The following is a 25,023-nucleotide window of genomic DNA, read 5'->3' on the forward strand; positions in this document are numbered from 1 at the left end:
TGCCTGTCCAAGTGTGTTGTTTTGTTGTTTGTTGCATGTTTTCTATGTTCTGTACAGAAAACACATTTCATATATCATTTTAAGTTGCTCCTTGCGAGCCCTACAGTTTACTTTCTAACGGGAGTATTGAGACAAGTTACTGTGTTGTTGTCATCCTTTATTGATCAGTTTTCTCCCAGTTTCCTGCCATTAGATCAACAGTTATGCCAAAAAGTTTAAGCATTAGAATTTTGAGGGCTATCAGAAAAATAAATAAAATTTTTAAAAGTTTTATTCTTGTGTAGTTTCACAAACAAAACCAGTAAGTCAGCGGGGAACACAAATCATACAAGGCTCAGTCTTCTAGAGCTGAGCCAATAACATCTGTTCACTCTCTGCATCAGATTTCTACATGTTCCACTGCTTGCCATCTCCACTTTCCTCCAGAGGACAGTAATTCACTTGGCAGTGTTAATCAGATCAAAACTTTTAATAATATAATGAGTATAAATAGTTCTTCAGCAGCATTTTCAACTAACTTTTTTGTTAGAAAATTACCGAAACATGGGGTAATTGAAATAGATTTTGCTCCTTTGCCTTCTTAATGTTCTTCTGTTCTTAATTTATTCTTTTGAAGGGTCTTTTGTTCTACCACAGTAAGAACTGTGAATACATATTAGCTATATGTACTTGAGACAACACAGAAAGCAGAGTAATTGATTCCTTAAGTAATATGAGTACACTGTAATTCCTGGGTTATGTGGCTGTATATTACTGCAGAGTTACATATACTTCATGAATTTTAAAAAAGCCTCACAGTGCTATAAACAAGCAGTACATGTTCCAAAATGTCTGTCTGTTCACATACCATGTGTTTCTGACATTCTGTGTGTTTCTGACATTACTCCATCTCTCCCAACTCCCAGTGTCCTTTTCCATCCAGAAGGTCTCAGCATACTGATGATAGTGCCTTGTTAGTGGTAAGATCCTGCACGTAATGGCCTTTTTATGTGGCAGATTCTAGAGCATAAAAATAACAACATGTTATGATTTTGTCAGACCAACTATTTTAGAGCTAATCTAAATAGCATAAAACATGATCATCATCTTCAAAAAGTAGCTTATCTGTGAACTTTAATATTATATTGATACTTGTACTGGCAGCCATTTGTTAGTAATATAGTGATGTTTTCCCACAAAATAATTGAAACTTATCTTTTGCTGACAGCAGAAGAAAATTACTGATAGAACAGTAATAAAGAACAGCTTCTACAATTAAAAATTAATCTCTAGTCGTTCTGGTTTGATTTCTTCTCCGTTTAGCTTGCTTCCCCATTGATGCGCTCTGCAGTATCAAGTACGCAGTTTTAATACTTCAGGCACAGCCTTCTACTTTAACTCGTCTGCATCTTGCACACAGTGGTTAGAAATACTTAGTATCTTGGCAAGGAAAAACTGTTTACATATGCTACAAATCATATAAATATTCCCCATACCTTTTTAATGTTTATCGATTGAGATGTCGTAAAAATAATCTATTATGAACACTTAACAAAAATAAAAGCATTTATGTACCTAATTCATGTTTTATGCTATTTCTCCTTTTGTAGCATCTTAGCAATGTAGCATAATAAAGAATATAATTAATGCCATAATCCATGTCTATAAAAGAAAAATACACTTGATTTGCCTGCTGTTGCATGACTGCATGCCTGGGATTTATTTTCCTCATTCATGTGCTTCCATTATCAGCCTAAATTTTCTTTAGGCAGTGGTTTCAGTTAGAGTATCCTTCTCTAGAACACATAGCGCAAGATATTTACTATCTCTTTATTCAGATGTTTTTGTTTTCCTGCTTTTAAACAATCAGCACAGTGCAGGAAAGAAAGAAAGCTTGTAATATTAGAGAGAGATGTAGTGATCATGCATGTGCCTGCTGATAGAAATCACAATCAATTAGCATATAAAAATGTGCTCTCATATTTAGATAATAAGAAACAGAAGAATAGCAGTGGCCTGGTTTAAGTGTTAAGAATCTATTGTCAGTGAATTGAATGTATTTTAAAGATACCTTTAGGGACTATTTGATTGTGTGACTCCATGACTTTTGTTGTAAATTAATATGTAGAATTTTACATTACATGACTTGGACTTTTCAGAAATTAATTTGAAACTGTCTTCCGTCACTGTTTGTTTCTTTTGTATTTTAACCAAGTTACATCCTTGCACTTCACAGAAAAGTGGCCAGGCTGGTAGGGAAAGATTGAACCAGATTTCCAAGCAGTCATTTCTCTGTTCATTTTTTCTTTTGATTCCTTGCTCTTTTCAGCAGCACTGAACTGTAATAGTATATGAAATACTCAGTTTTCTAAACTGCTGAAGTATGATCTGCAGCTCTATTTTGTAGTGGAAATAAATACACAGTGTGTCTAAATGATGACATATGCCAGGGCAGCTGTTTCTGGCAATTGTTATAAACTGGAACATTAAGCCCATGCAAGCTCATGAATTTGTAGCAGTTTTATTTCGACAAATGTATTCTGTATGGTAAAAACATGTTCAAAACCAAGGAGATGGTTAGGGGCTCTGGAGCTCAGATTGTCTTTTCATCAATTCTCCAGGATACAGGGGGAGACCTTAAAAAAGCTAGGAGGATTGGCCAAGTTAATGAACGGTTAAAAGGATCCTGCCATAGTCAGGGGTTTGGGTGTTTTGAATACGGAACCCAAGTTAGTAGGCCAGGTCTACTGGGGGCTGGTGGAGCTGATCTGACAAAGAAGAGGAAGAGTGGTTTTGATAGGAGGCTTGCCAGGCTGGTCACGGTTTCTTTAAACTAGATGTGTTGGGGGAGGGGGGCATCATTCCATCCTAACACACCCAGTCAGTTGCCAGCACCTACAATAAATGCTCGGAGTGATGCAGAGATATTCCAGCCACTCCAGCCAATGAGCCGGCTTCATTTGGAGCTTGGCTCAGATGTCTCTGTACAAACGCCCGTAGCATGGGAAACAAACAAGAGGAATTAGAGATGTGTGCACGACTATGGGAGTATGATATAGTAGGCATCACAGAAACATGGTGGGATGGCTTCTACGACTGGAGTGTTGGAATGGAAGGTTACAGGCTCTTTAGAAAAGACAGGCCTGGCAGGCGGGGAGGGGGAGTTGCTATTTATGTTAGGGATAGGCTGGAGAGCATGGAACTCTGTCTGGGGACGGGTGAGCAGTCGACAGAGAGTTTGTGGGTCAAGGTTAAAGGGAGAGCAGCGATGGGGGACATTATTGTGGGGATCTCTTACAGACCGCCTGATCAAGAGGAATCTGTGGATGAAGTGCTCTATAGGCAGATAGGAACAGCCTCAAGCTCACAGGCCCTTGTTCTCATGGGAGACTTCAACCACCCTGATATCTGTTGGAGTGAAGGTACGGCCCGGCACAAGCAAGCCAGGAGATTCCTTGATTGTGTGGAAGACAACTTCCTTCTGCAAGTAATAGAGGAGCCCACAAGGAGAGGTGCCATGCTTGACCTCGTGCTCACCAGCAGGGAAGGGCTCGTTGGAAATGTGACACTCCAGGGCAGCCTTGGTTGCCGTGACCACGAGATGATCGAATTCGAGATCCTTGGGACAGTGAGAAGAGCGTGCAGCAAGCTCACTGCCCTGGACTTCAAGAGAGCAGACTTTGGCCTCTTCAGGAGCCTGCTTAGTAAGGTTCCATGGGATATAGCCCTAGAGGGCAGGGGGGCCCAAGACTCTTGGTTGTTATTCAAGGATCACCTGCTCCAAGCTCAGGAGTGTTGCATCCCAAATAGAAGGAAGTGCAGCAGGAGGGCCAGGAGACCTCCTTGGATGGATAAGGAGCTGCTCAGGAAAATTCAAAGGAAAAAAGAGGCTTATAGAAGGTGGAAGCAGGGACAGGCGGCCTGGGAAGAATACAGGGATGCTGTCTGGGAAGCTAGGGACCAGGTGAGGAAGGCTAAGGCCCAGTTAGAATTGAACTTGGCTAGGGATGTTAAGGATAATAGGAAGGGATTCTATAGGTACGTAGCAAGTAAAAGACAGACTAGGAACAACGTAGGCCCCCTCCGGAAGATATCGGGAGAACTGGCTACCCAGGATTTGGAGAAGGCTGAGGTTCTTAATGACTTCTTTGCCTCGGTCTTCACTGGCAAAGTCTCTGACTGCACCACCCAAGTCTTGGAAGGCAAACGCAGGGACTGTGAGAATGAAGACCCTAGGCCCACTGTAGGAGAGGATCTGGTTCGAGACCATCTTAAAAACCTGAACGTACACAAGTCCATGGGACCTGACGAAATCCATCCGCGGGTCCTGAAGGAGCTGGCGAATGAAGTTGCTAAGCCACTGGTCATCATATTTGAAAAATCATGGCAGTCAGGTGAAGTTCCCAATGACTGGAAAAAGGGAAATATAACCCCCATTTTCAAGAAGGGGAAAATGGATGACTCAGGGAATTACAGACCAGTCAGTCTCGCCTCTGTGCCTGGCAAACTCTTGGAGCAGATTCTCCTGGAAGGCATGCTAAAGGCACATGAAAAACAAGGAGGTGGTTGGTGACAGCCAGCATGGCTTCACTAAGGGGAAATCCTGCCTGACCAATTTGGTGGCCTTCTATGATGGGGCTACGAAACTGATGGACAGGGGCAGAGCAGTTGACGTCATCTACCTGGACTTGTGCAAAGTGTTCGACACTGTCCCACATGACATCCTTGTCTCTAAATTAGAGAGACATCAATTTGATGGGTGGACCAGTCAGTGAATAAAGAACTGGCTGGATGGCCACAACGCAAAGAGTTGGGGTCAATGGCTCAATGTCCAGCTGGAGACCGGTAACGAGTGGTGTCCCTCAGGGATCGGTGTTGGGACCGGTCTTGTTCAACATCTTTGTCGGTGACATGGACAGTGGGATTGAGTGCGCCCTCAGCAAGTTTGCTGATGACACCAAGCTGTGTGGTTCAGTTGATACGCCAGAGGGAAGGGATGCCATCCAGAGGGACCTTGACACGCTTGTGAGGTGGGCTGATGCCAACCTTATGAAGTTTAACCATGCCAAGTGCAAGGTCCTACACCTGGGTCGGAGCAATCCCAGGCACAGCTACAGGTTGGACAGAGAAGAGATTCAGAGCAGCCCTGCAGAGAAGGACTTGGGGGTATTGGTCGATGAGAAAATGAACATGAGCCGGCTTCAGTGTGCGCTCGCAGCCCAGAAAGCCAACCGTATCCTGGGCTGCATCAAAAGGAGCGTGACCAGCAGGTCGAGGGAGGTGATCCTGCCCCTCTGCTCTGCTCTCGTGAGACCTCACTTGGAGTATTGTGTGCAGTTCTGGTGTCCTCAACATAAAAAGGACATGGAGCTGTTGGAACAAGTCCAGAGGAGGGCCACGAGGATGATCAGGGGACTGGAGCACCTCCTGTATGAAGAGAGGCTGAGAAAGTTGGGGCTGTTCAGCCTGGAGAAGAGAAGGCTGTGTGGAGACCTCTTACAGCCTTCCAGTATCTGAGGGGCCTACAAGGATGCTGGGGAGGGACTGTTCATCAGGGACTGTAGTGACAGGACAAGGGGTAACGGGTTCAAACTTAAACAGGGGAAGTTTAGATTGGATATAAGGAAGAAATTCTTTACTCTTGGGGTGGTGAGGCACTGGAATGGGTTGCCCAGGGAGGTTGTGAATGCTCCATCCTTGGCAGTGTTCAAGGCCAGGTTGGATGAGGCCTTGGGTGACATGGTTTAGTGTGGGGTGTCCCTGCCCATGGCAGGGGGGTTGGAACTAGATGATCTTAAGGTCCTTTCCAACCCTAACTATTCTATGATCCTATGAAATGTTCATTAGATTGCTTTCGGAAAAAAAAAAAAAGTCTGTCATAAGAGTTGAAATTACTTCTGCTTTTTTCTATTCTGTTGTATTTCGTTCGACATTCTCCCTGCCCTTATGGATTTGAAATTTATCTGGGTCTAATTTCTGAGGATGGCTTTTTCCTTCACCAGAGTTTTTGATATCAAAGTTCTGTTCACTAATGGCAGTTTTCAGTACTCATTTTTCATTCATATAGTTTCCTCTCTGACTTTTTCTCTCCATAAAGACTGCATGCAGCAGTGTGAACTTTACTGTACCAAACATTAGGACTTTGCAACTTGCAGATAGGTTAGTTTAAAAAAAAAAATAGTTCTGCTGGTTTTTCCACTGTTTGTTCTTGCTTTGTAGTGTGGGAATAACTCTTCATGGCAAAAGGAGAGAATATTACACAGAAGTGCAGTAAAAGATCTTTTGTTCAGCATTTCCCTTGTTACATCAGAGCTCTCCAAACTGAGCAGTTGCTTTTCTTTTGCTTCAAACAATGTTTTTGGCTCAGATGTAAGGAAAAGATTAAACAAGTTGTAAGTCTAATATGTAGTTAGAATGCAAGTGAGCTTTCTTTTATTTTACCTCTTCTGTCTTATGGTTTTGTTACTGCTTTAGCAGTAACCAAAATTTAAGTTGTGAACTTCCTTTTTTAAATCTTACATCATGTTTTTTCTCCTTGTTGTCTTTCATCACTAATTAAATTAAAATGTATTCACATTGCACAGGGTGTGCTCTGATTGTTTCCTTCTGTTTGTAAACATTTTCAGCACAGTCTGTTTGAACTCATGAAAAACTACCCATACTTTTCTGTGAGTGTTAATAGTTGAGTTGTATGTTTGTTCTACATACCTGTGATTAGAAGTGGAGTTTGACTGTAGCAGTTCATTGCACACTGTGGGTGCTTTCTTTTTGTTGACTGGTGATAGCCAGACTAACTAAAATGTTGCTGAAGAAATGTAATCACTGGCCTCTGGTGCTGTATACTTCAAAGTTTTGTATTAGTCCTTTCCCGGCTGCTGTTCTCACGAGGGTAGTCCTGTTCGTTGCAATTGAGATTACTTGTTGAGATAGTATCAAGGCTTCAGACTTGGCTAGTGATTTCAGCTTTGATTGCTTATGGATCTCATTTTTCCCCAAATACCTTGTTTCCTCCCATACTGTCTCTTAAAAGGTGAATACTGTGGAAGGAAAAATAGTCCAAAACATCCTCTCAAACTGCTGCACAATTTCTCTTGTTGTGAAGCCTGTGACATACTTGATAAGCATCAGGCAGCTGGTGTGACTTCTTCTTTTCATAACGTTTGTGTCATTGCTGCCTTGTGATCTGTTTTCTTGTTGTGGTCTCAAACATTGCCTGAGGCCATCATGTTGCTGTTAGCACATGGGATGTCTGAAACACTTTGACACTTTAAGGCTTTTAGGCACCAGTGTGTTACAAATAATAATGGTATGGGTAAAGTAAGCAGGACTTGAGTTATGGTAACTTCTACCCTGGAGTTTTCTCTTAGACCGTTGGCATCCATTTGTGTTTTCAGAAGTTTAATAATCAAATTCTCTTAAAATATCCTTATTTGGTTCAAGCAGAGTTCTAGTTGGGCTCTGTTTTGTCAGTCTCTGTATCTACAGTTGTTTCTGGCACAGGGAGATTTATCTGTCTTCAGTGCTAGACCTAGAGGCCAAGTGTCGCGTGTGCAGTAAGGTGTTGTAAATCTGAATTCCAGCACCTTGGTTCCTTTCATATTGCAGCTGCCTTCTCTTACAGTTGTTCTTTGCCTCACTTCCTCCTTTCTTTCCTCTCTTTCTTTCGTTGCTGCCCCTGGCAGAATGGCTTTGAGCCTTTCTTTGTGTTTGAGATTGACAGTAACACCAATACCATTAAAAGAAGGCCAGGGACTTGCAAACAGGTGAAGAGCATGCAGTGTGTTGCTGTTGTGATTGTCCTACCCTGTCGTGCGCTGTGTTCCCCTTCCCTTCCCCCACTGCTGGGTACATGGATTTGTGATGAATTCTCAATTAGTCTGCATCAAGGTTGTCTTGGTCTTTTCATCTAGGAATAAACAGTTATGTTAATGCTACAGATCACCTACTTCTGTTTTATTTTACTGTTCTCATATAATAGCTGATGTTTTGCTTAAGTCAAGTGATATTTTGAAATTCTTACCAAAAAAAAATAACCAAACAAACAAGAAAAATTTTGCTCTGTGCTGCTGTGGAGAGAGTCTGCACTGAGAATCAGCGGTTAAATCTGCATAAGGCCTAAAGATGTTTGTATTTAAGGCTTGCCCTCAGCATAACCTCTCCTCCTAGTCCTTCCTGGCTGTACTGTTCTTCTGAAGCGGCAGAGTAGTTGCAAATCATTTCAAATACTAACACTCTCAAGTGTCTCATTCACATCATGGAGTCTCTAGGTGTCATTTGGTGTTCTTTTCCTGTCCTGAACTGCCACTTTCCTATTTGAATGCTGTTTCAGAAAGTATAGTTTCATTCTTGAGCCATTCAGTCCTCAAATGTTTCGATTGTGCTTTCAATAAGGCATGGAATTTGGCCTTCTAGGTCCATCTGTCAGTGATAGATTGGGATGCTGGAGCTCCTGTTCTGTAAACATGAGAAGTTGTTTATTTGGTTGGGTTTAAGATTGTCTGTAATTGAAATCTGGCTGTGCTTTATTTGTGGCAGCACTATGAATCTTCACACTGATATCTTCCCTGAGAGCTAGATTCCACCCATGGAATCTTACTTACTTTGTGTGTAGCTCACAAGGATCTGCATTAGGTGTTTGTGGCAGACACAAAGTGTGTATTCCTAAACTGGTGAGATGTGGGTTTCTCTGATCTTTACTAAGTTGACAGGAAAATAACTAACTAAAAATGCACAACATACTCCAAATATTTAAAAAAAAAAAAAAAAGCTTTTTTCTGAATAGTGGCTCAGAATGAATTGTTTAGGGTAAAATTTCCTTTTGGCTGATGGCATAGGGGATAGATTAGGTGTTATTAAAGAAGCTTTTGCCTCACCGTTCTTAGTAACTCACTGTTCTACTAGTTCTGCTTTTGATATCACTGTGTGGTGTGTAAAAGAAACATCACATCTCCCAAGCTTACAGGCCAAAAAGTTTAGGAGGATAGGCAGGCTTTACCTGCAGTTCAGCAAGTACGTATTTGTTGCCTGTTGGGTGTTTCTGAGAATGTGATCACGCTCATCTCTTGTTTTTTACCTTGTCTACTGCATTCCACCTTTGTGTGTGACCTATCAGCCTTTTGCTAACACTGCTACTGCCTTCTCTTTCTTTCTGCATTCAGTCACTTTCAGGGTTGAATCAAGAAAGCCATGCTACTACCCTGCCTAATGCTTCTACCTTCAGTCCTGTCAAGGTATCTCTTGCTATTATCATTCACCAACAAAAAACCCTTGGATCCACACATCTGTTTTAACAGGTGTTAGTCTGTCAGCTTCTAATCAAAAGTTCAGGTAGGGTATGAATCCTATTTTCCTGATTAAACTGTAGTAGATATTACCTCATCTTAGCTTTAGGCTGTGTCTACAGGATGCCTAAGCTATAAAAACCTGGTAACCAGTCTCTGCTCCGAGGGGTTCTTAGCTGTGTTTGATGTTGCTTTTTCTGTGCAAGTTTATTTGCGCTTGACTAAGTTGAGTTCATCAAAAGTACTCTTTTTGTATTCTTCACCAGCTTACTTCTGAATACAGACACACTGTATTTCTTTCTCCTCTGTGAAAACTGCTGTAATGAATGCATTAATCACAAGAAATCAGTCTGTCTAGGCACTGTAATAAAACACAGGGTGTTTCACTGTGGAGAGTGATGTTAAGTAAATACCAGGCTTGCATTAGCAAAGGAAAAAGTGTATCCTTATCGGTGCTGCTGCAGTGCAAGTTTTGCATGTTATTTAATGATCTCTTTTTCTGTGTCCGCTTTGCAAAGAATACTTTGAAAGTTTTGGTTTGAAGGAAGAGTAAACAAAGACCCATCATTGCATTGTCAGTATTGTTTCATTATTCTTTCTCCTTAGAAAAAAGCAAATGTGTCATTTCTGCAAAAGACAAAACTTTGTCCCTTTCTGCAGAGATGAGACTTGGGGAACAGCGTACTGTGGTTTGTCACATTTCTGGGTTTTGTTGGGGTTCTTTGGTTTGGGTTTTTTTTCTGATATGCATTTAGATGGATGGAGCCTTTTTTAAAAACACAGAAAAATTAAAATGTAGTCACAGCTTTTCCAGATTAGGACCATTCATATTGTTCTGCTCTCTTTATCCACAGAGTGATGACAGATCTACCGTCTCCCCTGGCTCACCTACCCCTCAGACAGGTAATAGGGAAAGGAACAAAAATTTCTGAAAAAGGATCAAAATGCCTGCTCTGCTTATTTGTACTATGAAGAGATGGGAGCATTTGTTCCCACCTCTCTATGTGGCGGTGCTGTTAGAGAATTTATGCAGTTACTTGGGTCTCCTTAGAAACACACCAGGGAAGATTCAACAGGAGTGAAGCATGTCCTCAGGCAGAGTGTAGGGTTTGGCTGCTTTAGGCCCTCATACAGGTCTAAAGCAGATGCATTCAGCACCAGCCAGAACAGTTGTTGGTATTGATATGTGGAATGTGCTTTGCATGCAAGTGTCCTTGGAAGTGCCTTTTCCTGCTTTGTGCTTTTACCATGCATGGCTGTAATTTATTTTGTCATTATTATATTAAAATTTTTGTTTTGTTCCTTTAATTACCACATTGCTGAACCCATTTCCTATTTAAATTCTAACCGTTTCCTTCTTCCTCCATTCCTGTGCCTTTCCCCATTTGTTTAGTCCACCTTTCCCCTCCATATCCTGGCCATGCAGCCCCGCCTTCCTATAGAAACCCTGCCCTGCGACCAGAGAGTTTCCTTTACCAAGCAGCTGTCAGGGATGAAGCAAAGAAAGGTAGGTTAAATAGCTCAGAAATCAGCTAGCTTTGCTACCCTGTATTAACATCTGCATTTACTGAAGTTTTGTAGAGTTCTGTTACTTCAGGTCATTACCATTAAACTACTTTTTGACTTTCATTTCTAGACACGTGGCATTACATACTTTTTGAATAAGAAATTTCTTATTTAGAGCTGTCAAATATTCTTTCGCCATATTTGTAGAAATGTGGGGATTTGTTCTTCCTGGTCTGTGCTTACACCCGAGAGATACCAAGGAAATGCCACAAGAGTCTTCAGCAGCTGATGAAGGCAGCTTGATAAATTTAGCATTGCGCAGTCGCACATAATAAAGTTGCAATTTCTGTAGAAAAACTGAACTGTTTCAACATACTCCATCCGGCAGAACTTTGTTCTCTCCTTTGTGAATTACTGTTACCCAACAGAATGAACAGAATCTAAACAGAAAGGAAAATGTGTTAAAGAATGCCTCATTTAGATTAGGAGATCATTAGTTTGATTCATAATAAAATGAAAGAAGCAGGTGGTGAAAGGGAATGTACTGTAGCCTTTCTGGAACCTTGTGTGTGCATGTATAGTACAGCAGTGAAGGACAATCAGCCAAACCATGCTTAGTGATTTTTCTTTCCTTCATGCTGCTTTTTTAGCTGTTGCTTCATCTTCTGCCTGTGCCTTGTCTCCTGCTAATGATGCTGTAGACCCTAGAGTAAGACAAAACTCCAAACAGCGAGAGGAGGAGCTGGAGCTAATAGAACAGCTACGCAAGGTAGGTGCTGCCCAGAGCCAGTATGTGGGCATCTTAGTAAGTGCATTGTGCGCAGCCTGTTAAATCTGTCAGTGTGTTTTGGATCAATTTCACTGAACCAGTGTGGTGCACAATTAACCAAAATTAAATGGTGTTGTACAGTTTAAGTGGTTCTTTCAGATGGATGCAGTGGTGTTCTTTGTGAATAAAGTCAGCTTCAAATTCTGTAAAATAAATACTTCGGTTTCTGGGTGTCTGGTGATCTCTGCTTTTAAAATGAATGTGTGCTTGCTTTCTTCTTTATCAGCCCTCACACTTGTTAGGGTGAAGCCTTCACACTTCACTGGAAAGTTACCTCACTGTTTCCTTTCAATCTCTTGTTTTAAACTCCCCTTTGCTGTAAATCCCACAGAAAAGCTCGTGGTGTGCAGACTACTGCCAGTCATGCTGACAGTATGGTTTCCTTCTGTGCTCTGGATCCATCTTTTGATTTGTGCTTTATCCTTAGTTAAGTGCAGAACATCAGAGGCACAGATATTCGTTGTAGTCATGCTTTTTGTCTGTTTAGGGCCACCACACTTGTGGCTTATACCCAGGTACATACTGCACATACGTGAATATTGAAAATGCCACATGGCATTAAGGTACTACTCTGCTTTACCCCAGACTTCTTTCTGGAGAGCATGAAGGGATTCCTTGACGTGTCAATTTTTTTAACTTTCCCAAGAAGTAAGAATTCCTACTTGTTAAGGCTATAAGCATCCCAGATGGACAGAGAATTCTTTCTCTTTGTAACATTTGAAGTAAGGACAGTCTGTCTAAAAGGAGAAAGTTATCTTAAAGCAAAACAAAACTTGGTGCTGTTTGCAAAGCCCCTCTTATCTCAGAATGTCTGTCTTGTTCTGCTTGCCAGATACGCTTAAATCTTTCTCAATACTTAAAGTAGATACAGCATACCAACTCAGTGAAATTCACACAATGTTTAAAATAAGATTAAATGGCTGAACAGAATTTGTGTTCATTTCCTTACACAAATGCTAACTATTTATGTCAAGTAGTTCAGGTTTTTATTTAAAGGCAAAAATGTTGTCTTGACTTAACTGTTGTTTTCCAGCCCACAACGACAATGATTTTCACTTCCCTTGACAGAACCATTATCTGAGACTACGTAAGATCAGGAATACTATTTCTAGACCCTGGTTTCCATTATTTTGGTTAATGGTTGTATTAGTCTCTCATGCTATACAATGAAAACTGTTCATCATTGAACTCAATTGCTCCCAGATTATGGTCAGCTCTGGGCCACAGTAGTGTGCAGAGCTTTCCTTGATGTGATTCAGAAGGCTGTTTGGAAATGTCATGAGGACAGACAGAGTTGTAGTGCAAGCACTCTGCCTCATATAAAATGTTCTGTAGAATGAAACAGCTGGAGGAAACCAGCTCTTACTTTCTGTGTATCCATGTTCATCTTTCTGCAGAATATAGAATCACGGTTGAAAGTGTCGTTACCCAGTGATCTTGGAGCAGCTCTCACTGATGGTGTTGTTCTGTGCCATTTAGCTAATCACGTGCGTCCCCGATCTGTTCCCAGCATTCATGTCCCCTCACCTGCTGTTGTAAGTATGTAATAGTGATAGTATTTTATAGGTATCCAAAATAACATCCAACAAAGTCCCATAACCTAGACCAATGCTAAATTCGGCATTCTTCTCTGTGAATGTACATGACAAACAATAACCATCTGTTCTGTCTAAAAAAGGTCCATAGCATCATCAAAAGAAACTGTATTTGGGTTTGCTTCATTTAAATGAAGTTACTTCTAGCATAGATTATAAGAAAATGTTAACATTTTCAAGTCCTCCATCCATCAACTTGAAAATTAGTGAAATAAGAGTCAGTTCAGCATGAAAACTTGAAATAGGATATTTCAAAAGATCAAAAGGTCTGAGAAGTTAAGAAAAGCAGATAGTAGGGAAATAGAACATTCTCTACCACATTTAGGATCCCAGTACATAAGACAGTAAAAACAGGCAGAGAAACCAAGTTTATTCCTGTGTCCACTTCACAGCACTACAAATTCCTCTGCTTAGGAATTTCAGCAGAGCACACTCAAGATACTAGGAGAACAGCATCTCCTGGAACAAAACAAATCCAGTCATAAGGCCAGGTTGGATGAGGCCTTGGGTGACATGGTTTAGTGTGGGGTGTCCCTGCCCATGGCAGGGGGGTTGGAACTAGATGATCTCAAGGTCCTTTCCAACCCTAACTATTCTATGATTCTATGATAATAGTCCCCAGATAGAACCTTTTTTCCTGTTGAGAGCAAGGAAGGAAATGCAGACGCACTGCAAACAGAGAAGTTTGGAAGTGTCTGAAGTTGTTTCTCTGACCCTGCCTATCTGCAGTGCTTTGGGAAAGCAGTGATGATAACAGACTTCTGGATGCAGGTCACTGTGTATCACGTAGGGAAAGCACAGAATTAGAGAAAGGTCGAGAACTGGAAAATAGTAGCAGTATTTGAAGGGGGCTTATAAGGGTGCTGGGGAGGGACTTTTCGTTAGAGACTGTAGTGATAGGACAAGGGGTAATGGGTTAAAACTTAAACAGGGGAAGTTTAGATTGGATATAAGAAAGAAGTTCTTTACTGTAAGGGTGGTGAGGCACTGGGAATGGGTTGCCCAGGGAAGTTGTGAATGCTCCATCCTTGGCGGTGTTCAAGGCCAGGTTGGACAGAGCCTTGGGTTTAGTGTGAGGTGTCCCTGCCCATGGCAGGGGGGTTGGAACTAGATGATCTTAAGGTCCTTTCCAACCCTAACTATTCTATGATTCTATGATTTACCTACTCTGTATTTGTGGAAGTTGGAAAGTTCAGTGAAAATACTTAGGGTCAGCTACTTAAAAGTATTAGGAACAGGCAGGCTGCTTGTTCTGCACCTGTAGAGATTGTTTCTGTGCGAAGAGGTTGAAACATGCATGTTGTGTTTGCTTTTTCTTATTTTGGAGTCTGTCATTGTGTTGGCTGGAATTTGAACTGGCACTTACAAGGCTGCCTACTGTATCATTGTGGTTCCTCTCTCTTGGACTTAATGTGAACAAGCAGATGTCTTCATTACTTTGAGAACAATTGAACTGGACATGCCAACATTTTAGGCAGATTGTGGAATCATTAAGAGAAAAGGCATACAGCCGCTATTCAGAAGACTTACGTCATTGAGAGTATCTCTTCAATGGCCTGGTTTTATGTGCTGTTGAATATTCTGTGTTAGGAATTAAATCATGGCTTTGTCATACTAATCCCAAAGAAGAAGCAGCCGTTAGCTGCGTGGCTCCAGAAGCCGAAGAAGCATCATGTCATTACTCAGTTACAACGTAATCTTTGTATTCCCTTCGTCTTTTGGGGTGAAGGAAGTCAGCACTAGCCTTTAACCTGCTTTCTTGATGGAGAAATATGGCACATTGAGGGGATAGAGCAGAATCCCTGCCATTTGTGGAAAAGGATTGAACCCACACAGGCTGCTGCCTGCTGCTATGTAGACTGTGGGTAGCTTGTTCAAAGGAGCAGGAAGCTTGTGTCTCTTTGACCAGAAAAGAATAAACTTCACAAATAGAAACGAGACAGAGGCTGTGCCATGGTCTGTATGTGTAGAGGTGTGAAAGCTAACTGTAGAAAAAAGCTTGCTTGAAAAAATGCTGGTGAGTGCAGTTCAAACAGCTACATCAAACACGTCTAACAAGAGGCTTAGAAGCAGCAAGCTTTAGTTCCACTTTTCTCCCGTTATGTTCTGGTTACATCTAACAGCCTTCCTTTTTTTTAAAAATGTCTTTGTTATTTGAAACACGGTGTGGTATTTATATGTTTTTGTATTGTAGTTATTCAGAACAGACTCCAGATTGCTTCATATCATGAAATTGCTCTGAAGTCACAGCATGGAAGCCATGCATGTGTTTCATTCAAAGTATATTTTTAAAATTGCTATCCTGTGGTCACTAAGGGTGTTGGCCAGTTTCATAACGCCTTGTTTCTAAATAGTGCACAGCTTAAAATTGTCTTTTTTAAAAAACATCCAAAATTCATAAATTAGCTTTTCATAAAATGGCTTTGAAATTCTAAAGAAAAGCAAACTTAAACAGAGCCTGCTTTGATTTTGACAAGCTTAGGTCAGTGCAGGAAGTTTTTGGCAAAGAGATTTATTAGGAGTTTTATTTAAATAAAAAATTAAGATCTTTTTAAATCCTGCCAATGACGAACACTGTGCTGCCTCCTTCTTTGCAGCCTAAACTTACAATGGCAAAATGCAGACGAAATGTGGAGAATTTCTTGGAAGCTTGCAGGAGGATTGGAGTGCCTCAGGTACGTATTTCTGCTATCCTAATATAATGTTTCAGGTGCAGTTTTGTATGATGCTTCGGAAAATAAAACTTTCTTTGAAAGATTGGATGAAAACAAAATTACTAAAAGCTTAGAAGGTTCAGGTATAAGCTATGTCTTGTGGTATAGATCAGGACTTAGCTTGCATTATCTTCCAGAGCTCAATGATGTCAGATTTAGTATATCAGAGGTCTTATTCACTTACTGCTGTCCCTCAAATTCATAATAGCTGATGCAGTTCAAGTCTGCCTTTAGAACTGCAAGGTGTTTCTATAACTACACTTACATCTTCTCAAGATTAGATATTTGACAGCTTAAAGGTGGGATAAAATTTTGGTGATGTTTTGTATATTTTATTTTTCCCAAAGCTTTTCACATTCCTTCAGAATAATTCTCTTACACAAATACTTTTACTGTCTCACCAACAAGTCACGGTATTCCTGGCCTTTCTCTGATGGTAGCTATCTTTGCATAGATCCTAATTCTTTCGTTATATACCAGTGGTAGAAATCCATCTTCAGATACTCCTTGTCACCTTCTGAAACTTGGAAGTTCTAGGAGATGGGAACATAAAATAGTCCATCTGACTCCATTTATCCTGTTTTATGCTATACTGTCCTTTCCACTTTGTCTTATCAGCTATGTCGGCACAAATAACTTTGATACATCATGCTTTTCTTAATTTTTCTTCTAGTGCATTAATTAATTTTGTTCTTATATTGCTAAGCATTAGTGTTTCTATTGTAGGTGCTGTTTTCTTTCTTTTGTATTGTGAAAGGGAAAAGTAGACCCAGTGGCTCATTTCCCAGTTACTTCTAAAACCACTGTTCTCAAGTCAGTCATGCAGTATTTTTTGGTGTGTTTAGATAGTCACTTGCAGGCATTTGAACCATTGGGCTTTTAGGATATCATATTTATCAAATGCCTGGGAATTCCACATGACTCAGTGGTGAGCTGCTTTGGAACGTGGTAGGGAGTTGTAAGTGATCATTAGTACTTTGAGATCCTGCACTGTTTTGGTACCCTAGGAAACTTCAGACTTTTACTCCAAGCAGAACTACACAATATAAATTTGTCTGGGGCAAAACTGTTCAATTCCATCCCAGCTTCCGTAATTACAGCTCCCTCAAACATGCAGATGCGATTTTTATGAGGTTGCAATACGGAGCAGATCGCTGAAATGACCCACATTTAAAAACAAACAAACAAGCCAGTCAAGAAAAAGGCCCTTATAGACACAGCCTGCTACATCTGCTGCACCTACGGTCCAGGACCCTCCTGGTTTTCTCATATTTCTTGCTTTAATGTGGAAGAGTTCAAGGAGAGTGTCTCTGAGGAAGCTTACTGAAATAGCCCCACCTGAACTCTGAAGTTGCTCTCACATGTCTACATTACATATCTGCTGAGATGTGAATGTAAGATATCTGTATGCAAGAATGGCCTGACAGCCTAGCATGTTTTTTTGAAAAGATGCCTGCAGGTATTTCCTTTCATTTAACATCTAATTACAAAAATAAAAGGCTTTCTGAAATATGGATCTATGTAGAAACACTAAGAGGAAGACTACTTTTAGAAAATGGTAATTACAGGCTCTGCAGTGGAGCAGCTCTCTATAGAACTTTGCTAGTTAAAGCCCTTGCATCAAAAGAGTCCGACAGTTGAACAGATTGATCTGTGCATCTAGATTTCACTGATTTACACTTATTGCCTGGGTAAAAGGGAGGGAAAAGATACACATTGGGAATAGTTGCAGAACACTTAAACCCTAATTAGTAATAGATTTCTGCAGGCTACCCTTGTCCTACTGTTTTCGTTTACTAAGATACATATGGAAATTTAGTGTTGGTGAGTGCTCAGTGCCAGCAGTGTCTTAGAAACCTCCCCTGGAGAAAAATGGTTTTCACTAAGGCATGTGTAAACTGCTGTTTTTAACAACAAGGAATCGTTACATGTTTAAGCTGTACACAGGTGACAGGCACCTCAGCGAACACTAAATATTTGCGTTAGGTCTGTTCTTTGCAATGGAGTCTTGTGGATTCCTTTGTGCGAATTAACCAGCTGTGATATGCTTCTCCACTATGTAGGCTGTATCTGAGATGTCTGATAACTGACTGCTTTGTGGATGTTGCTATGGCTAACTGACTGACCTTTTTTTTTCTGTCTGTTTTCCCTTCTTGCTCACACACTCTGGACAGGACAATCTTTGTTCCCCTTCTGACATTCTTCAGCTAAACCTCAGCGTTAAAAGAACAGTTGAGACTCTTCTTTCCCTGGGGACAGATTCAGAAGAATCCAGTCTTGTTTCCCTTTCCATTCAGCTCTGGGGCTTTGTGGTGTTTTACTGTACTCTAATGCTAACGCTCTGTATGTTCTATCGCTGGGTCTTTTTTCTCTAGCTGAAGGATGGTGTCGCCGCTTCCTCCCTCTGTCACTCCAGTGCTTGGGAAAGGATTTTGTTTTTTGTCAAGACTGTGTGTATGAAGTGCTTTACTTCCCACTGATGGGACAGAGGTGACAAGTATAATGTGTGAACACATTGGTGCACCCACACGACCGTCTGTGTCATAATCCACATTTGTATTTGCCGTGTCATATTTAGCAGGTGACAAGGGAGGAAGTGCTGTCTGGGAGCTAGAGTGAGGCACAGAGGTTAGGACGTGTGGGTGCATGCTATAGTCTGCCGACAGGTGACGTAGTACTGGGAAAACTGTGTTGTTGGTTTGTGCCTCAGTTTTCCCACCTGTATAATGGGAATTGCACCCACCCTGGTAAATTGCTTGAGAATTTATCTGATGAAAAATGTTAAAGAAGGCAAAGTTGTTTTTTTTTTTCCCCGACATCAATGTTCTTGATGAGATCTCACAGTCTTAGGAGACATGGTCTGGTAAGTTTTATCCACAGGACTTTGTAGCTGATTTTTCTTTTTCCTTACCCTTATGCTGCTTCTGAGAGCATTTGCTTTCTTGTATTTGTAGACTGTGTATTACTCTGAGTCAGGATTTGCACAATAACTGTCAGTGAATCCTGAGCTACTTGAGCTTTGTAACAGATCAAGGAGGAAATTTTCAGAGAAATTGCACTCTTTAACAACTTTGAAATAAATTTTTTTCTGTCACAGAAGGAAAAATCCCTTGAAATTCTGTTGGATGCCACAGAATGCCATAGCATTTTACTGTGCTCTGGATAAAACTTAATAAAAACTTCTTGAGTTTCCACTTGATTGTGAGCAGCCCAACCCATGCTTGTTCCATGCATCTTCCTCCTATCCTGTAATTTTCAGAAACCTTTGTATCATACAGTTGCAGAAATGCAGGTCGCAGTTGCACAATGACTCTTCACTGTTATACAAAACTCAGGTAGTCTTCCATAAAGCTTCAAAGCTTTTCCCTCCCCAGGAAAAGCATCCTGGTGCTTTAATGCTTTAATGTCTCAGGGACACCTCAGAACTTCAGGGCACTCCCCATGTGATGTGTAAAAGACCATGTCTCCTCAGAGTGTAGATTGATTCAGGGAACTCTGTTCAGAGATCAGTGACCAGGTAAGTGTTAAATAAAATGGCTTAATGGCAAATGTGTTTTCAATATATTTCTGTTAGATCTGAAAAGACAGTAAATGGCTTGTAAGCTCAGCGTAAGTGGTGTTAGCATTCCGACGTTAACCTGGCAACAGCTCTGAAGCACAGTTTAAGATACACAGGAGTTCAGTTGCACTTGCAGTTGCTACCAGTAAGAATGTGTTAAGTGTACATGGATCTCGCAAGCCCTTGTAACACAGAGTGAGTATTTAACAAAGAAGCAAGTAGAGGAGTCGATGCCCTCTTTCCAAATCACACAAAGCGTTCTGTCCAAGCAAAGCATTTGTGAGCAAAGAGGGGACCTCTGGCAGGGGGAGATTGTTTTATTTTTAAATGAGCTATTTTTGCACTGCTTACTGGTATGAACTAAAATGAACTCAGTTCCTATGTCCTTTAACTTCTTCTAATGAACACTGTGATAAAAGCTGCAAAGGGTTTTACACTAACAGTGCCTTCCAGTTTTTAAATTTTGCTTGTCATGACTGACTGTGGTATGGAGTCATTCCAAAGCTTTTCCTCTTATCTGCTTGCATATAGAATAAAAAAAGGCATGTTTGCTCAAGTTTAGAGGTATTTTCACAAAAAGCACACTCTTTTCAAAATAACACAAATTTGCTGGAAGAAAAACATATTTCAGCCTGGTCATATGGTTTACTGTGAGAATTTCAGCCTGGTTTCGTTTGTTCTCTCTCCACCCTGAGCTTTGTGGGAGGAGTTCTGGCTGCTGCTGTTTATGCTGAAGGATTTCTTTAACATCCAAAATCAGTAAAGGGTCAAAAAGTGAAGGAAGGCAGGTTGCTGGGGAAATAACACGTGAAATGTAGTTCTGTAAGAAGGACACACTTTGGTTATTTTCTACAAATACAGGACATGTATCCTGACTGTTGTGGAGTGAGGATGGCCAGGATGTGCCAAGGACTTATGTAGGATGAGACTTTAAATACATCTTAGGCTGAGAACAGCACAATTATTAATAAACACTTTTAAACCTCTCTGGCATTTTGCGTGTTACTCTTATTCCTCAGGATGATTTTGGAGGTAACCTGCTAGGCAGGTGTACTTCTGGGAGGTCGATAAGTGGTAGTGGTTTATTCTCTGCTTTAAAGCATGTCTCTCCTCACGTTTGATAGCTAAACAGGAGGACTCCCTCAAAAAGGCAGTGTTGTTCTGGAAAGGAGGCCATGGTTCCTTTCCTGCTCCTTGTGGTGGTGGGTTCTTCACACTGAGGGAAAGCTTTCTCCCTCCTGAAGTTCATTTTCTCTTGGTTTCATAAGCTGCTGCCATTTCAGTGTGGGCAGAGATAGAGCAATCTGCTGTTCCCCACGCCTCCCACAGTCCTCTTCAGGTTCTCATTTGTACAGTTTTCTAATAAATGAACACAAGGATTAGCCTGAGGCCACCTTCTTTGAGAGTCAAGTTCATGGTTCTTTAGCCACAAGCAGCAGTTTCGTGTCGTACCTGTGTGTGTGTGTGCTCGCTGTCCATGACATTTCATATTTCAGTCACCTTTTGCTTAATTTTTTTTTTCTTTTCAGTTGAGTGTTTTTCATCCATTTTGTTTTTGTCTTTGTTTTGTTCCCCATTCAGGAGCAATTATGTTTGCCTCTACATATTTTAGAAGAGAAGGGTTTGACACAGGTAGCTGTGACTGTCCAGGCGCTCCTGGAGCTGGCACCCCCAAAGCAGCAGCAACTTCACCACTTGTCTGCTGTGTAAAGACCTCCAGGACCTTTGGGGTTACCTTGGCTAAGCAGAAGGACGTGAAGACTTTACTGCCCGTGCAGTGCATCCAAACACACAGAGCTCTGTTTTAAGGAAACGAGTTTCCATGATTCCTGACAGGAATGTTTTACTTCATTTCTCCATTTTTTTTGGAGATCACAACAGTTTCCAGTAACATTTTTATTATCAGTATTTTGCCCCTTATTTAAAGAAAACAGAGTTCATTGGGAGGAGGGTAGGGAATTCCTTGCTGACATGGGTGTAGCTTGGAAAGAGATTCCTAGGGGAATTCATTGTTAAAAAAGGATGTTGCTGCAGTGGGCACATGGGGAAATTTCTTTCCTTCCTCACAGGGTTCAAAGAAGGAGAATTTCTCTGCCTCCAAAGAACAGCTATTTCTATTATATATATTAAAAAATTGCAACACACAATCTTACCTGCAGTGTTTGGTGACAGGGTCGAACCTCCTGCTGCTGTAGCTTGCTTTGGCATGTCCTCATCGCTTAAAATTTGAAGAAAAAAAAAAAATGATTATTTTTTTTTCTCAAGGGGGAGAAATACTGCGTGTTTTCTCTGCAGGAAAACACCTTGGTAAAAGATACTAAATCAGAACTGTTCAAATTCTGTTAATCACATCAGCATTCTTGCTGGGTTCACTTTCTGTTTGGGTTTTTAACATGTCTTTATCTGACGATTTTCCCAACACCAGCGGAGGGAGATCACATCTGTCCTCTCACCTGCCCTTCTGGTCAAGTAGTGAATGATGACTAGATGTCATTAGCAGCCGTGTCTCTGTTTTCACTGCAGTGCAAAGAATCACAGCCTGCTGTGATAATCCTTGGCAACAAATGGTTTATTAGGGGCCGGAGCATCCCCTGCAGCCATGCCAGCACTGGTGAGTCTCCCAGCCACTGAGAAATTCATCATTTTAAGAACACAGTTACTGAATTTCCACACTGGGCTGTGTGTTGTCGAAACAGTGTCTGTTACAAAATGTAGCTTCTCTTTGTGGGTTCGACAGGGCTTTAAATAAGTATTTTATCATTGAGAGTTTATGTAGAGAGCCTCACTGGTATTACAGAGCTACCATTACTTCCTTCCTTTTTCCTTAATATGAAAATGGAAATTCAATATACAGGAATGGGAGAGGTAGCCAACAGGTTTCACATTTTTCTGGACAGATGATCCTGGCAAAACAAAGACTAGCTCCATGTGCTCTGGTCCTAGTGCTGAGGCCAAGCTCACAACCACATCACCTACAGTATTTTCTTCCCCCCCAAAAAAAACCACCTTGCAAAATCTAGTTCTCACCCATGCATTTCCTTTGGTTCGCTTTGGCCCATTTAAAGCATCCCAGAATGTTATGCTACTAATAAATACGTGGTGCATGGGGTCTGAAACCAGCCTCAGGCACTGGAGGTATTCCATCTGGGAATATATTTGAAGCAGAATATACCAGGAGGATTTCATAGGGATAATAACAGAAGAAATGGGAGCAGGCTGGCTAATAGGCATTCTTGTGGAGTAAACCTGCCATGGGAGCACTGCTAAGGACTGGGCTTAGCTGGATTTTCCCCCTTTTATTTGCAGTTTTGTTTCCACTCCATTTTGCTTTGCATATTTCTTTCAAGGTCCATTGTGGTGACTGTTGAATCCCTTATTTCGCGTAATTATTCCAGTTGCTCCTTACTGGCATCTGTAGATGGTTGATCACGTTGTGAGTGGAGAAGAACACCTGAAGGGTATTTCAAACTGCGCAGTTTAAGAGAAACTTTTCACACTGGGTACATGCGCTGCCCTGGGCCTGGCAGGAAATGAAAATGCCATGTGTAGGAAAAGAGCAGCCCACACAGACACTTTCATCCTCAGTTAGATTTTGTATTTCAACTTAATGTCGCTTGCAAGGAGTGCTGGTAATTCTTACAGGATTACATCAAAGTGTCTGAAGTCTCTGCTGTGGTTTGTTGAGTGGAAGGTTCTGCCACTCACAAGCAAACAGTAGGGACCACAAACGTTCTGTGTGTGTTTGTCACTGCACAGAATTTGAAAGAGGAGGGCTTCATCAGTTTCCAGCATCAGGTCACTTGTGTTGTTACAGGGCTGAGTTGCTTTTAGTAGCACACCCTTTGTGGGCTCTTTAAACACTCCTGTTTTAAGAAAACCCTTCCCTTCATGGAATGGTGTGGGTGTGCTCTTTGCTCTGGTCCAGCTTCCAGCACTTAGGGGAGGTGAAACCTAACAGTGTTCAGGTTGGTGGAAGTTTGGCGTTTCATTAATCCTAGTTTTCAGGAGTTAATGGGGTGGTGGGTTGAGTCTGGACAGCAAGAAAAGGCCATTTCCCCTCGTGCCTGGTGAATGCAGCTCCTCTTCTGTCCGAGCAGTGTGTGTGCAGCAGCAGAATTTGGGTGAGGAGCAGTGGTGGCCTGGCTGGGTAGGGGCTACCTCCACCATCACTTGCTTTGTGCTAAGCCCTGGTTCCCTCTGGCAGTTTCAGTGTATGTGACCATATCAGTTTGACATTAATGATCCTGCGTGTTCATCCTGGCAAACACTAAATCTTGACCAGATGTTTAGGAACAAAATCCAAACCTGAAGTTTCATTGTACAGTTAATTTAAAGTATTATACCAATCCCAACTTCAGTTCTTGTTTGCAAAATGGGTGCAGATTTTTTGGTGTATTTATGTGCAATTTTTGTTGTATCCCGTGAAAAGAATATTTTAAAGAGAACATGTATAAAATCCTATTTTGTGTGACAAAGCAAAGAGGCAATTGTCTTTCTCTGGGGCATTTGTGTTGGAGGAGGAATCCACCTGACTGTGTCATGCTTGTCATTGTTTACGCACTGACTCCCCTGCGCCGTTGTCTTTCCTTGAGCCATGTCAGGTGCTGAGCAGCGTTTGATGCTCAGCAGGGTTACGTGCTCAAGGCGGAGCAGTGCAGGCACATGGGAGCCCTGGCAGCAAGACCCCCCCAGGGTTTGGGTCTTTCCCTGCTGAAGGGGAGGCTTTTGTAACAGCCCCAGCGTAGCAGCCTGCTTAAAATGAATCGGAGACAGCTTCTTACAGCGCCAAGAACGCCTCTTGTTCTTGGTTGTGACATGATGGCAAATGGTATTTTTATCCCTTTATGCCTATAAATGTTTGAAAAAATGTTTTAGGAACAGAGGACTTCTAAGGTGAATTTGGACATTAAAAAATGCTTTTGTATAGATATGGTGATGTTTTACAAAGTGATCTAATTTTGTTATTTCTGAAAACAGTGTAAACGTGTAATTAATAGAGTAAAGGATTTTAAAGCTCCATCCCATGCTGTATGTCTGTAAATACATTCCATAATTTCTAAGTCTGTTACACATAAATGTGTCTGAGTATTGTATATTTTACATTGCCTGTATTCTGCCAGTAGTGTGAACTTCTAGCACACCGGTAATATAAAAGGAAACCATGGGTAATTTGAAATAAAGTTTTCAAACTTACATGAGTTACGTTATTTCTTCCTGCTGTTTTTCTGTTCCATCAATGAATGTCACATCCTCTGTGTCGGGTGTTTATTCCCCTTCCTCATCCTTACAGGTTCCAGTTAATGGACTTATTTGTTCCCCTCATTTTCATAGTTAACTAGGACAGGACAACTCCACTGTCTTTGCATATGTTCTGCAGCCACATCAGAAGCTTTTTCTTAGGGATATTTTACCTTCCCCAGACACAGAGAAGCAGTGATTTTGTTCAGAATCCTTTGCTCCTCTCTCCCCATGCCCTGGGTTTTCTCTTCCTCCTCAAAATAGAATGTACATTCTGGGTTTGGGGACTTTGCTGGTGCTTCTGCTCCTTGTGGCTCTTGTC

General features: G+C 41.3%; 1 protein-coding gene across 2 annotated transcripts in view; it reads left to right on the top strand.

Annotated features, from left to right (window-relative positions):
- LRCH3 (leucine rich repeats and calponin homology domain containing 3) overlaps nucleotides 1-24,475 on the top strand; it is a 73,187-nt gene extending 48,712 nt beyond the window's left edge. For both annotated transcript variants that reach the window (XM_080622751.1, XM_080622752.1), the window contains exons 14-19: nucleotides 10,115-10,163; nucleotides 10,654-10,767; nucleotides 11,417-11,535; nucleotides 12,993-13,130; nucleotides 15,788-15,865; nucleotides 21,045-24,475. In XM_080622751.1, coding sequence (XP_080478877.1) covers nucleotides 10,115-10,163; nucleotides 10,654-10,767; nucleotides 11,417-11,535; nucleotides 12,993-13,130; nucleotides 15,788-15,865; nucleotides 21,045-21,173 — 627 coding nt within the window. In that variant the 3' untranslated portion in view covers nucleotides 21,174-24,475. The remainder of the gene's footprint in view (nucleotides 1-10,114; nucleotides 10,164-10,653; nucleotides 10,768-11,416; nucleotides 11,536-12,992; nucleotides 13,131-15,787; nucleotides 15,866-21,044) is intronic.
- Nucleotides 24,476-25,023: the final 548 nt, after the last annotated feature.

The sequence above is a fragment of the Psittacula echo genome, assembly GCF_963264785.1.
Source record: "Psittacula echo genome assembly, chromosome: 7".
Lineage (NCBI taxonomy): Eukaryota > Metazoa > Chordata > Aves > Psittaciformes > Psittacidae > Psittacula > Psittacula echo.